At 39.4% G+C, this 14,364-nt stretch overlaps 1 protein-coding gene across 2 annotated transcripts in view; it reads left to right on the plus strand.

The window, feature by feature from the left end:
• LOC145978561 (uncharacterized) overlaps window positions 1-11,793 on the plus strand; it is a 39,071-nt gene extending 27,278 nt beyond the window's left edge. For both annotated transcript variants that reach the window (XM_083111256.1, XM_083111255.1), the window contains exons 5-6: window positions 2,107-2,367; window positions 9,982-11,793. In XM_083111256.1, the coding sequence (XP_082967382.1) occupies window positions 2,107-2,367; window positions 9,982-10,796 (1,076 nt within the window). In that variant the 3' untranslated portion in view covers window positions 10,797-11,793. The remainder of the gene's footprint in view (window positions 1-2,106; window positions 2,368-9,981) is intronic.
• The last annotated feature ends 2,571 nt before the right edge of the window (window positions 11,794-14,364 follow it).

Consider the following 14,364-nt stretch of genomic DNA (forward strand, 5'->3'; position numbering starts at 1 on the left):
CAAATGTCAAAGCCGCAAGGCATAAAATCGATCGGGTGATCGAGCTGGGCAGTCAACTAGCTGGTAAATCATGTCACGTCTTGTAGCTAGAGGCACATCCTCCAACAACATTGCCATCCCGTTCCTCAAAAAATGTTCATAAGTGATGCCATTTAAGATTTGGGGCAGGAAAATTGGCTCGATCAAATGATTGTTGATGACGCCGATCCATACTTCTGCCTGGGCGTGCGACAGTGGCTGGATGGAAATTACCCAAAAAAATGGATTGGCCGAGGTAGCCCAATTACCTGGCCGGCTCGATCCCTCGATTTGATGCTTTGCGACTTCTACATTTGGAGCCACATGAAAGACTTAGTTTACAAGACACCAGTAAATTTGCAAGAAGAGCTCAGGGAGAGGATCTTAACAGCTGGTCAACACATCAAGGACATCATCACATTTAAGACAACAAATGTCCGTAAAAACCTGCGTGCCTGCATTCGTAACGTAGGTGCCCACTTTGAGCAAGGCATGTAATGTTCTTTCATTGTATTGTTCATTGATTCCATTCACATGAAGATGAATGAAGTATTATTTCTTGTGCACAAATGTGAATGTTAGCAAAATTTGCATCTTGTTGGATAGCAGATGACCAAGGAAGTAATTTAAGTAATTTGTACACTTCGTGTCATACCATTTTTGTTATTAATACGTTGCCAAGTAAACTAAGAGTGCATTTTTTTATCATCACTTGTAAATTTAGACCCACCCGTTACTTACATGTGATTGTTATTTGGGACAAACTTTTTACCAACCAACCACTTATTTGTTAGCTATCAGAAAACTGTGAAATATGTGCCATACAATGAGCTGTTTTTTCTCAATTCGTATTTTTATGTGGAAAATTGTCATTTTTTAAAAAAGAATAGCAATTCGATTATCTCGAAAACTACTAATTTTTGGACAGGGTATCATATGGTCAAATTTATTGCAAATTGTCTCTACTTTAACCCCTTTCAGGGAATACATCTAATTTCAAGTCACCCTGTGTAAATATGCTATTAGAAGTGAAATGTTAATGTTGTGTAATAAATATAGTTGTTTAATCAAATTTAGTTTCTTATTCACCATTTTAAGACCAAAATGCCATTTTATATAGTGCTTTTGATCCCGAAATATGCCAAGTTTTTTACCAAAATCTTGATCTATTCACCATAAATATGTGGCTCTACTGATGCCATGTTTGGAACCCAGGGTAGCTGATTTTAGGTGGAAATTATTCCAGCAATGTCACTGTATGGAGCGCCTCTGGGATTCATCCATTCTCAAATAACTGGGATACCTTGGGCAACCCTGTGGGAAGGGGGGGGGTGAGGGAAGGTGATGAGCATGGTGCTAATCACATCATCTTGTCAGATTGCGAAGATTGTGAATGCGTGGTGTCCACCTCTACATCCCACGATATGTTGCAATGTACAGGGCATAATCTTTCACCTTTGCTACAATTGCTGTAATTTTGAATTGCATAAAAATACAGTAAGTTGCTGAAACCACTTACGTGAAATTTAGAAGATTTCGTACTTCCGCGTTGCACAATTTAATGGTTCAATCCTATTAATTTCGAAGATCCACTGTCTTCATTCACAAAAGGGTACGGCGTTTGAAGCGGAGATGGTACCGCGTCACTACTTTGTTTGTTCCCGGGCGGCGGTGGTTGCGATTTTTCCCGTTCGGCAGCACTGGCGCGCGCATTCTGCCCAGCCCCCCAACCCCCAACTGACAACGCCACCGGACAACAGGAAGCAGACGACACAAACCAAGATGCGCGCGCCAGTGCTGCCGAACGGGAAAAATCGCAACCACCGCCGCCCGGGAACAAACAAAGTAGTGACGCGGTACCATCTCCGCTTCAAACGCCGTACCCTTTTGTGAATGAAGACAGTGGATCTTCGAAATTAATAGGATTGAACCATTAAATTGTGCAACGCGGAAGTACGAAATCTTCTAAATTTCACGTAAGTAATTTTAAACCGCGTTTACCGCAACCACCATGAATTGCTGAAACCAGTTTTACAATTTAATAGTTATTACTAAATCTGTTGTATTTACATCTCGTTTTACTTCCAGGTGCGACAGAGAAGCCTATTACTTTGACTGATGAAGTGATACAAATGTTTTCATCGAAGGAAATGTTTGAAGCAAAAATGAAAGAGCTGGATGAAGCATCTCAGCTTGGAAAAGAGGACAGACAAAAAGAAAAAGCCCTTTGTACCATGTTAGAAAAGGCTTTCATTCCAGAATATGGTTTTTGTGAAGCTAATCCCTTTGGCTCACGTAGGACTGGATTAGGATTCCGAGACAGTGATCTAGATGTTTATTTAGATCTAGGTAAGTGATTTAAAGTGTATGAGATTATAATTAGTTATTAACTGATATGAATTTACTGATTTTACTCAACATTTTCCACCCCTTCTTTCTTAAGGGCACTAAGGAGGGTTTCCTCAAGGCTCTCCCTTCTGCAGCAGCTGCAAGCACTGTTGCCAACTTTGAGTTTTGGATCCAGGTCTGGCTCTTTCGTGCACTCATTTGGCTATGAACTGGGGCTCCTGACCCACATTGCACCCTATGGTGCCATCACTGTCTCCGGCCCACATAGACCAAATTTTGCCATAAATATACATTTTACATGTGATATTGTTGTATTGGCTATGTCACCCCACCCCCTCTTACCTCCCCAGCTACTTTTATATAGTGCCGTGGCTAACATGAAGATGACATAATATCGTTATCTGAGAATACTTTATTTTCGATTTCATACGACCATCAGTGGATTACTGAGATGGGTGATGCCGCCAGATGTAAACGGTGATAACTAAGAATAAATGGTCATTACTTTAAAGTTAACAATAATAGCAGCACCTTATTCTTCCCCCCCCCCCCCCCCTTCCTTAGCTTTAATACTGAACATTACCCTAGGAGGCACTTTCTCGAGCCTTTAAAAATTGTAGCTCCTTGAAAGTCAGTTTTAACTCCATTCAAGGTGAAATTTAGCCCTTTCTTGCACATCCGGTGTGGCAACACTGCCAGGATGTCAGTAGAAGCAGGGAGGTGCAGTCTGGCGTTCGGAAAAGTTCGGAACCATTCGTAAACCTCCACGGATGACGTCAGCCACGGGACATGTCAAAGACGAGCACCAGTAACGGCATAGGAATTCACACATCTTCCGTGTTTTCGGAAATAAATTTGTTTTAAAATCGAATGAATGTTCTAGCGTGTGTGTATAAATAAATGTATATGTATAGAGCAGACTATATCTAGTAAACTGTGTCGCTGAAAGTTAACTATCAATAGAATTACATGTAGTGAAAAGAGCGAAAGCCGGCTCGGAGGTGGAGCAGAGAGGTTTGTTCAGAATTTTCTATTTGAGTGGTGTAAATTCGTGTATATGGGGGTGAAAAGTTATACTTAAAGCCAAAATTACCACAAAGTTGCCCTTTAAAAACATTGTGTGGGGTGTTAGGGCGAAGTTGTTGGATAAATCACTGGGACCGAGATATTACAACTTCATGTTTAAAATCCAAAAGTTACTTTTTTAGCACTTTCATCCTGCAGTGTTTGCAGTTTCTTTATTTGTTCTTCAGCACATTTTAATTTCTTTTTCAGAGTTTCCAACACACTCACTATCTTGTTGGAGAATGGGTATATTTGGCATATTTCCAGTACTCAAAGTCTTTGAATTATGTGCCATGCAAATTCTTTTGCAAGGAGACAACTCTTCAAGTCTGTCCACTGCTCGCTTTCGAATCTGACGTTTATTGGCACGTAAACTCCGATCAATTATGCCATTTGGCCATGGGCGTCCGGAAGGGGGGGAGCAAGGCACGGCCCATCCCCCCTGGAAAATGAGAGTCAACCAAAAATCATGTATTTCACACACATAATTTCATTTTAGCCACAATAATATATGTTAATTATTGCATGAACACCATAAATTCAAAATTTAAGCAATGTTTTTATAGGGAACAACACTATTTTGGGGGAAAATGTGCCTTGTTTGCCCCCCTGGAAAAAAATACCTTCCTTGCCCCTCCCTGGAAAAAATCCTGCGGACGTCCATGCATTTGGCTATTGAACACTACTACAATTCACCACACAACCACGCAAATTTAAACATGGTACAGCGTTTCTATTAAGCTGCGGTCTACGGGTAATAATACTCAGCAGTTCTGCTTTTAAGTTCCGTTCGTAATCGGCATACAGAAAATGCAATGAGCACACTGTCGCTGTTTTGGTGTTAACAGGATCAAATCTCTTCAATTTGAAACCCACATCTTGCACGTAATTGGATCCTTTAGGAACGAAAAATAGCTTACACCCAGGCACGTATCCAGGAATTCCTTTCGGCATGGTGGGGAAAATTATTTTTTAAGGAGTATTGTATGTTTAAGGCCAGTGGTGGCAATTTGGTTCTAAAACTGGGGGGGTTGCGAGGAAAGTTTACTTTTCTTGATAGACAAGGCTTAGCATTAAGAGAACATAGTGTGGAGGCAAGAAAATGGGGAGCAACTATCCCCTAAATCGGGACATTTTTTACCACTCGACTCCTGTTTCCATGCTATAACTTTGTGGGCAGGAACCATCTCAGTATGTGTGTTTATCAATTTATTATCTTCTTTCTTCTGATCAGGATCAAACCATCTGTGTACCAGAAGTGCTTTCACGAAGCTGTTACACATACACAAGATGGACAATCCACTCGACAACCCGAGATTCAAGCTGTGGGCTGCGAACTGGACACAGACAGTTCTCGAATATTTCTCTCTGATTCGAGCCCGAACACTACTAATGTATCTTGTCCTCCCATGTTTGCAGCAAGTGTGCAAAATTGTCTGTCACAGCTTCCGCAGTCTCACACATCGGCACGAAACAAAGGAAGTCTTCTAGAATACAGTTGGATCGCGAAACAGTTAATGCACAGTGAAAACCCTTCCGATCCCAACACATCTAATGTTTCGTCTCCTAATATGGTTAAATGCTTACTTATTTATCTCCAGTGATGTGCCCAAGGGAGGGTTGGTGGGGTCATAGCCCCAATAGTATACATAACCACTTTCCCTTCCGAAAATCCTGGGAACGCCACTCGTTATCTCGGACACATTTTTTTTAAATCAAGTCCCCAGAAGTTTTTATGATTTCGTATTGGAGACTGAAGTAAAGCGCCTTGTACACGATCAAATAAATCATGAACAAGTCCTTGAATTGAACACTTAAAAGGCAATGAAGTCAGAAACAACGCAATTTTTCTCATTGGATCCAAGATCCTGTCAAAGTAATATCTATTTAGGAATGGTTCTAATTAACGCATATTTATCCTCATTATATTCTAGAATGTTCGGCAGATAAAAGATTCATAGATATTGCCAGTAGTTCGACTCCTCTTATTCAAGAACATTCCCTCTCGCGTCTTCCAGAGATTAGAAATTACAACGAATCGCCCTACGTGTGGAGCTACCTTTGTTGTGCAGCTTCCAAATACTGACAAGTTTCTACATAGTGCTCAAGTTCACTGCGACAACACTGAAAGCTCAAGTAAAGTTTACGTGCAATATTATCAACAACAGGGTAATTCTCCGTCTTGTTTTCATAAGTATTTCTCTCCTTAAATTATCGTCACATTATTCAAGAAGATAAAAACCTAATTTTATGTAGTGTAAACTGAAAAATTACCTGAGAGGACTCGAGCCACCTGATCCCCATCTTGGATACGCGCTAGTAATAATAACAGGGTTATAGAACATTCTCAGTCATATTATTGACGAAGCCGAAAGCCTAATTTTATCTAATGTAAACTGAAAAATTTCCTGGAGAGAAGGGGGGGTCAAGCCCCCTATACCCCACTTTGGATGCGTGCTATTATCAATAACAGGGTTACAGAACATTCTCCGTCTTGACTTGATAATTATTTCTCTCCTTAAATTATCGTCACATTATGTTATTTCACGCAACAAGAAACCAAAATCCTCATTTTATCTAGTTTAAACCGAAAACTTTTGCTTGGATATGTGCCTGTCCTACTGTATTTCTTGCGTTGTTCGGGCACAAAGCAACAGCACAATTGCGCGGGATTTTCCTGAAATGTTATTGTTGTTGAAAAAAATTCTCCACTATCACACAAGAGCTACAGAAAAAGAAAACACAAGGCACTTTCACACAAATGCAGATCCTATAACAAGCGGAAAGGTCTGTGACAGCGTCAGTTCTGTCCCGTGAGTGACGTCAGGGTTGGGAACGCCCACGACCCTCTTTTTTCAGCTTCGGAAGGGAAGACTGCGCTACTTTCTCAACTATATATATACTTACTTTGAGTAGAAGGCAACGAGAAATGCATTACGCTTACGGGAGTATTGTTTTATTTGTTCTCCTGTAAATATAAAATTTCCAATGTCATAGAAAAAGATAACAATGGAAAAAGGACAGATTGAAGATGTTATTGCGGAAAAGTCGAAACTTCCATTTGATTAGTCGTAAGTTGAACTTGTTGCATTTTATTTCCCCCATAAGGAATGCATGGGATTCTAAAAATTCTTATTCACCATATTTTTCAAATGTATTTAGCTTAATAGTCAACTTTAAAAAACACTTCCACTTGCAACAAGTAGGGAAATTATACTCAGGCATACACCTTGATTTCTTTTAGTAGCATTGCCCATTCCAACGATATTGAAATAAATGCACACCTGGTACAAAACTCTCACTCTTCACATTAACTGGTGTGTTGTGATGATTAGTAGCAATGCCTACCCACACACTGTGGCTGCATCTCAATATCTCATCATATTTCTCTTTGAGTACAATTCATCCCCCCCCCCCCCCACCTCCCTCATCTATATCCCACATTTAGCATCAAGTGATTTTCATGTGTTCGTGCATCAGCATTTGATACAGATGCAAAATTTACCAATGTATATGAGAAACCACAGAGTGGCCGACTGTCTGTGCTGTATGAAGATTTGGTGTGGACAGTCAATCCATATCAAGTGATACAACACTGGTTGCTTGACCATTTTCAAAAAAACTATATATATTGTGTGGTGTGAGCCTCGTATGTTGACAGTCCAGAACCACTGTTATTTTATTTTTATTGTCACTGATTTCAAGATGGCAGGCATTTCTTTATCATTCTTTTCTCCATTGGTAAGCATCAGCAGTAACTTTTTTTTATATCAGCTGTGTTAAGTCCTAGGACAATGAGACAAAATCTGTGATGTTAAGCACATTATAGGCTAATATTGAATATCTCTGGTGGGCAGTTCTTTAAAAATCTGAAGTTTGTACACAATACAGTACTCTATGGTAAGTAACTTCAGTTAAATTTTTGAGTTTGAGATTCAACTGGTTTAGGAGATACGGTCATGAAAAATTCAATAATTTCCATTAAATAGGGTGACTAATTTCATTTTTTATTAACATATTTTGGGTTAAAATTCTGCAAACTGTAATTTGGAATGTAAATGAAAAACATTACAATCCTGAAATGGATCTGCAATAAAGTATATATACGAGGGCGTGCTGAAAAGTATTTCACAAAAGAGAATAACTGCAGAGTTCAGTGTACCCAGGTGGCTGGTAAACTTGACGAGAGAACTAATGAAAGATCAGGGCATTCGACCAGAACTAGGAAAGATACATGGTGATGTCATTGAACCAGAGACCGTAACTATAGTCAGAGAGTTTTATGAAACTGATGTTTACAGTCGACTCTGTCCTGGCAAGAAAGACTGTTTATCTGTAAAAATATATAATATAAAAGTTCATAAGCAAAAGCAGCTCATTTTTTTGCAATCTGAATGAACTGTTTCTGGAGTTCAAAGAAAGAAATGTAGATTGTAAAACTGGAAGATCAAAATTTAAATTTAAACTCAACCCCTTAGAACTATCTCCAGCAACTGGATGTTCACACAATATTTCAGCATCATTATGTGAAGAAATTTCAGTGCTGTTAAACATAAAAAATAGGCTAAGGTAGGCAATTAACAGCTAAGGTAGGCAATTAAATTAATAATTTATTTTAAATAAAATATCTAACAATAAGCATTTGTAATCTCAATATGACATGCAATTTTGTGTTTATGCATTTCTAACATCCGTAAATTACAAAAGAAATAATTATACAATGAAAGCAATACCTACAGTCAAGAAAAAAATTGTAATCTCAATTTAAATATTTTGTACAAGGGCATGCTGAAAAGTAACGCGTCCTAATTTGAAAAAGTGTTGATTTTCTTTGAATAAAAGAAATACAGGTAACTTTCTAGAACTTTATTGTTCATAGCTACACAATTACTTTTCCACATCATTGCTCTGACGATCAATAAACATCTTCCAACGAGAGTCCAGTTTATTAATGCTGTTGCTGTAGAATTGTTGATCTTGACGACGAAGCCACAGTCTCACTTCTGTTCACACTGCATCATCAGAATCAGAGTGAACTATTTTTAAGTGCCAGAGACCCGGGTTTGAGTCCTGGTCAAGCGTGCATTTTTTGCTGATAATTTCTAAGGAAATGTTGTTTCACAAAATTGCTAAAAACTGTTTTATGAGAAATTTTGAAAACCTGAAAATTAATGATTGTTTAATTAAAGCCTTGTTTCATGAAAAAGTCGAAAGAAATATGAGTGGTCTATCGAAAAGAAATGGCATTGTTAAAACTATGAATAATAATATTGAGGTGCATCAACATCAAAATTAAACACCCTGCCCGTGCAGCAACAACCTTTTTTTTGGGGGGAGAGTCCAGTCCTTCCAATCGACATTTCATTGAGTGACACATTTTCAGTGAATAAAGTCCCATCGCCGCTTTATTATTTATCTCTCAAGACTGGAGTCTGTTGCTATATCTTCGTAGCCAATTGCAATTGACCTTGTGATGCTAGGTCACCATCGACAAGAGGTCTGGTTCAACCCCCAAAACTGAAATGATAAGTTTGCTTGAGTATATAACTACTATTTGTATAAGAAGCGTAATGTGAGCGGCTTTTACGTAGAACCTTAGCATGACGCAGGCAGGTTTTTGGGGGCTGAAGGTGCATCCACCTCAGAGTACAAAAGAGGAATGCTTACTACTCTTTAATCAATTTTCCCAAACAGTATTTATACACGTATTATATGTAACCTAATTTAAAAAAAATGTTTCAAGCAAAAAATACAAATGACCACGAACAAAATATTTGGCTGTGTGAAGCCTCTCCCCTCCTCCAAAAGATAATCCTGTCTGTGCAGCTGCGTTGAAGGAAGAGAAAATATTTCTAATTATTCTTCCAGTTATTGATCAGAGATTCAGACCATTCTGATTTAGTTTCTGATCTGATTTAGTCACCTATGTTGGTGACAAAAAATGGGAAGGCAGGGTATTTGCGGTAAAAGTTGATTTGATTTAAGCTGTGGGGTGGGTGGGATGGTTGCTAATTATTGTCAGTCTCGATATTTTTTTTTCACTAAGGGGCCCCAATATTATACTTGCAGCCCCCCCCCCCCCCCCCTAGATAGAACTGTGCTATGCCACTGGCCACAACACCACCTTTACCAACTGTTTCCATGACGCTATTATCTACTTATTACCCCCATGCACAGACACCACCTCCCTCAGGCAAAGGAGAGAGGCCTACATATCTGGCATGCATCACACCATTATACCACCCTCCCCCCCCCTCAAACTCACATAGACACTCAAAAATCGTCCCTCCACCACCAACTATACAGTAAACATTGGTAAAAGTACTTTCTCTTCATCATCTGTTATCTATCACTTCTTTCTAACTACACTGCTGTACCGATGCCATCTTCACTATTCTGTGCTTCCACTGTGAACATGTAGCGAGGCCGCGAAATATCGAACTGCTCTTTCTGTTTGTGGTAAGAGTTTGCTGTCTCCGACCTTACATATTTTTGTTTACATGTCCCTCTGGCACTTTTCCTCAATCTATTCCGTTATTTTATTTTCAGATGTGCAGAGTGATGAAGAAGATTTTGAAGACCCAGCTGTTCAAGAGGGAATAATATATACAGCAAAGATGATATTGAAGAAACACCCTGAATGTTTGGATGTGGTTGCAATACCAAAAGCAAGAACACCTATTGTGAAGTTCCTTCATGTGCCAACCAAAATAAACTGTGATATTTCTTTTAAACATTGTCTGAGTGTTCGCAATACAGGCCTTGTAAGATTCTTCCTCTCTCTGGACAAGAGAATTAAACTTATGATAAATGTTTTGAAGTTCTGGGCTCGTAAAGGTGATGTGTCTGGGGCAGGCCGAATCACAAACTATGCTTTAGCAATGATGGCTTTTTATTATTTACAGCAGCTTGAAGAACCATTGTTGCCAAGCGTCCATTTTCTTCAGAGTTTGTGCAAAAATCAGGAGCTGGTTGCTGGCTGGAATAGCAGTTATTGTCATGACATCAAGTTGCTCCCTAAAATTACGAATCAACAGTCAGTGATAAAGCTTCTTCACGGCTTTTTTGTGTTTTTTGCTGCATATAACTATGAAAAGCATGTCATTTGCCCTTTGCTGGGAAAATCAGTTGAAAAGGAGCTGTTTTCCAAAGGTAATGGACACAAGTTACCCGAAGAAATGCACTTGTACAAAGAGAATGTACTTAAGCCAATGTCTGAGAAGCTGAAGGTTGAATCTTCAATGTGCATTCAAGACCCATTTGAACTGTGTCACAATTTGACCAGAGGTGGCGGCAAAAAACTTGTCAAGAGGTTCAAAGAACTCTGTGTATTAACCTCAAAACTCAGTGAGAAATTGTTGTAAGTTCGGTGTTGTTATTGTATACCACTGAAGGTTTCCATGTTTTGCTGGGGTCAAAGAAGATAAGTATGCTAAAAAGTTATTGTGAGGGGTTAAAGAATGTTTTTGTCACCCAAGTGTAGATGGTGATATGTGTGTGACAAAATGTTTTGGACTTGTAAGATTTGTACATGTAAAACAATTGTACAGGCTGTTAAAAGACTTAAGTTATAGAGTAATGTATTATATTTTTAATTGCATTTTGAAATGCAATTCCTTTGGTGTTAACCAGTTGCACTTGCTCATTCAACTTAAGCAGACTGAATAGTACTGAGCTGGTATGGAAAGTTACATCTCAGGCAGTTTATTTTTTAAAATTTTATTCTTTCTGTGCACCGCAACAAATGGCGACACACATGAGTGGATAACTTTTAATCAAATGAGACAAGTATATTGACACTTTTTTAGTCTCATGATACACTGTAGACACAAGTTGATGCATGCCATTGTAAAGATTATTTTATTTGAAGTATGGACATTCATTCTTGACCGATAGTGATTTCTTCATTGTTTTATAATTACCCAAACAACTTTAATCAGTATGATATTTGGTTGTTTAATGAGAGACTGAGCTGCGATTTATTTCCAAAAATTCATGGTAGTAAATTGTTTGCAGATGTAATATTTGTACAATGTAAAAGGTGGATGATCTTAGTAACTGCTAAGCACATTTTTTTCTCCAGGTAATACAAATTAAACATCTATTTTCTATAGAACTATAAGAATGATGTTTCAGGTTGTTGTAGTTCCTTGTTCCCAGCACACAAAGAACAAATATGAGTAATTGTTCTGTTTCATGTTTCTAATTGAACATTGTTCTTGTCCTGTAGTTTCATTTTTAAAATTATGAAAGAAAAAAAAGGGCTTAGTTTGAATTTTATGCTGGTACCCATAAGGTTCTGCACATCTTGTATGCAGACATGTGAGGAATAAAATGTTTGTGGAGATGTTATGTTGAGAATTTGTTGCTTTATTTATCATATGCCTTTCTGTAAAGAGATAATTGATAACAAACGTTTCAAATGTCATTGTGAGACAAAGAGAAAAAAGTGCTGTGAATGATGAATTGTATTTTTAAGCAGAAACAGTCAATAAACAATGCAATAGAATATTATCTTGAAAGCTTTTTATGTATTAAAATTTGGTTGGACTTGGTACAATTGGCAGATAAGATAATGGTAGGGAAATTGTCCACACCTGTTTCTGTTCATTTTTCTTGTTTAGTGAACCCACAGGCAAAAGGGCCTAAACAGAATACTGACTGTATACTGTGCATCGTACTCTCACGTGGGGGGGGGGGGGGATAGACTGGAGCATGCTTCCTTATGGCCCAAGTTGGATGGATGGATGGAGGGGAAGGTGCACAAAGGCTTTTGGCTGAAGGTTCTTTTGTTTGTGGTCGCTCTATACATAATATGTTATTATTCTCATTATTAATAATAATAACCTGTGGTGCAACAACCCATGAGGGCTAGGACCTACCAACTGCCGACCTCACTTCCACCTGCAGAGGTGGGAGATCATCTAACCAGTTACACGGTGGCATGTGGTCAGCATGACGAAAACCCAGTCGTTGTCGTAGGTTTCCATGACAGAGTTACATTACTCATCCATAGCTCCCCAATTTCATTTTGATTGTGGGTGGCCACTGATCCCATGCACTGGCAGAATTTCAGGAGAAATTTCTGAACAAACTGCCAAAAGTAATTCTTTAAATGGTTAACTTCCGTACGTAGAGGGACATCACATATGGTGGTGGTTACTGTTTACTGGACAAACAAATAAGAGTAGGAGGAGAAGGGTAGATGGCTGAGGGATGCACCAGCACTTACCTCTGCTTCTTGGTGACGACATTGGCTTCTACTATCAAAATTCCTGTAATTCACATACTTAACCCTACAACTCATAAGATAACCTATATACAGGGGAAATTATAATGCATTTCCCCCAAGGAACGATATACAGGATGAGCAGATATCAATCAGGTAACAAAATTTCAAATCCCCGCTGACACCTGTCTAAAAATGACAGAATAGTAGTTAACAGAAAATAAAATTTACACAACAAAAATTCGATCCCTCCCGTCTTAATATAAACAAAGATTTGACAGTTGAGGAAAAAGAAGAAGTACTGTTTCACCAGCTATCCGAGAGCTCTCGAGTTTTCTGCGCATGACCGAAGTAGCAGAGTCCAGTCGTAAATTGGGGGAGTTCGCGGAGCCGCTTCTGTGAAATCTTGAGCAGCACGAGTGTCACGTGGGGAAAGAGAGCAATGTTGCCAACCGTAGAATATTGACACAAGATATTGGAAGTCCTCTGGCCGTGGAGAGGCGTCTTTGCAACAAAAAGACGTGAAGTTTGTTCGTGTGTGTGTTTGTAGTGTGTTCGTGAAGTTCTGTAGGTGCTTTTGTAATGATGGAGGCAGGACCGTCACAACGTTCTGGTGTTAACCACTACGCAGCACGTGCAAATAGATGGCGCACAATGTGCTTGCATTCTGCAACAAAGAAGCATTAGAATGCCACCCTCTGATTCCAATTTCGCAGGCTACAAAACGTGCGTGCAATCGCGGGCGTATCAGAGGTGACTGTGAAGAGAATTCGCAGTGAAGCAAATGGCAAAGATAACCTGCAATTTTGATCACCTCTAAAACGCCTGAGAAAAAGCGTTATTGAGAATGTCGCTTTGGACGATTTTGAAACTGCTGTAATAAGCAGAGCTAGCTGTACGTGAATTTTATGTGTAACGAACCCATCTCGTCACAAACGAGTCGCACTTCTATTTTCATGACCATTCTAAGAATATAAGAATTTGAGATTTATCTAAATTTTAAAGATGAGTTCCACCTCTATTTTGGGAAACTTATTTTAGAAATATACTTTTATTAGTTTATTACTTCTCCACCCGTCTTTGCTAGCATCGCAGACCTTATATAAAGGCCAAAGCTTAGCTGGCAAGTCAGTTAGACTCCGCCTGTGGGTAAGAGAAGGTGTGCTCCGCTACGGCGAGAGACCAAACACCAAGAAGGGAGTTCCACTCCGCCCTCGGGCGAGAGGTGGTGCGCTCCGCTAACGCGAGAGTCCAAGCACCACAGCTGACAAGGTGTGCTCCTCTACGGCGAGAGACCAAACACCTAAAAGATAGAAGGACTCCGCTTTCGGGTGAGAGGAGGTGCGCTCTGCTCCGGCGAGAGGCCAAGCACTTCAAAGGAGACTCACTTCGCCACATCAGGTGAGAGATCAAGGGCTCCATCTTCGGATGAGAGAAGCTGAGCTCCATCTCCAGACGAGAGATGAGGTTGGATTCTGTCCACTAGTCAGAGAATCCGCTCCATCTTCGGATGAGAGATGTTACGCTCCGTCTTAAAACGAGAGAAGTGAACTTGGCATACTCAAGAACACACTCCACCCTCTGGTGAGAGAAGTGACAAATCAGCTTTCCTTTACTTCCTCCAACCCACAATCGTCCAACTGCATGGTAGAAATTTATGGAATATTATTTTAGGAGATACTTTCGTAACTGGTTTTTAAACA

The sequence above is a fragment of the Lepisma saccharinum genome, chromosome 25 (assembly GCF_977018435.1).
Source record: "Lepisma saccharinum chromosome 25, izLepSacc3.1, whole genome shotgun sequence".
Classification (NCBI taxonomy): Eukaryota; Metazoa; Arthropoda; class Insecta; order Zygentoma; family Lepismatidae; genus Lepisma; species Lepisma saccharinum.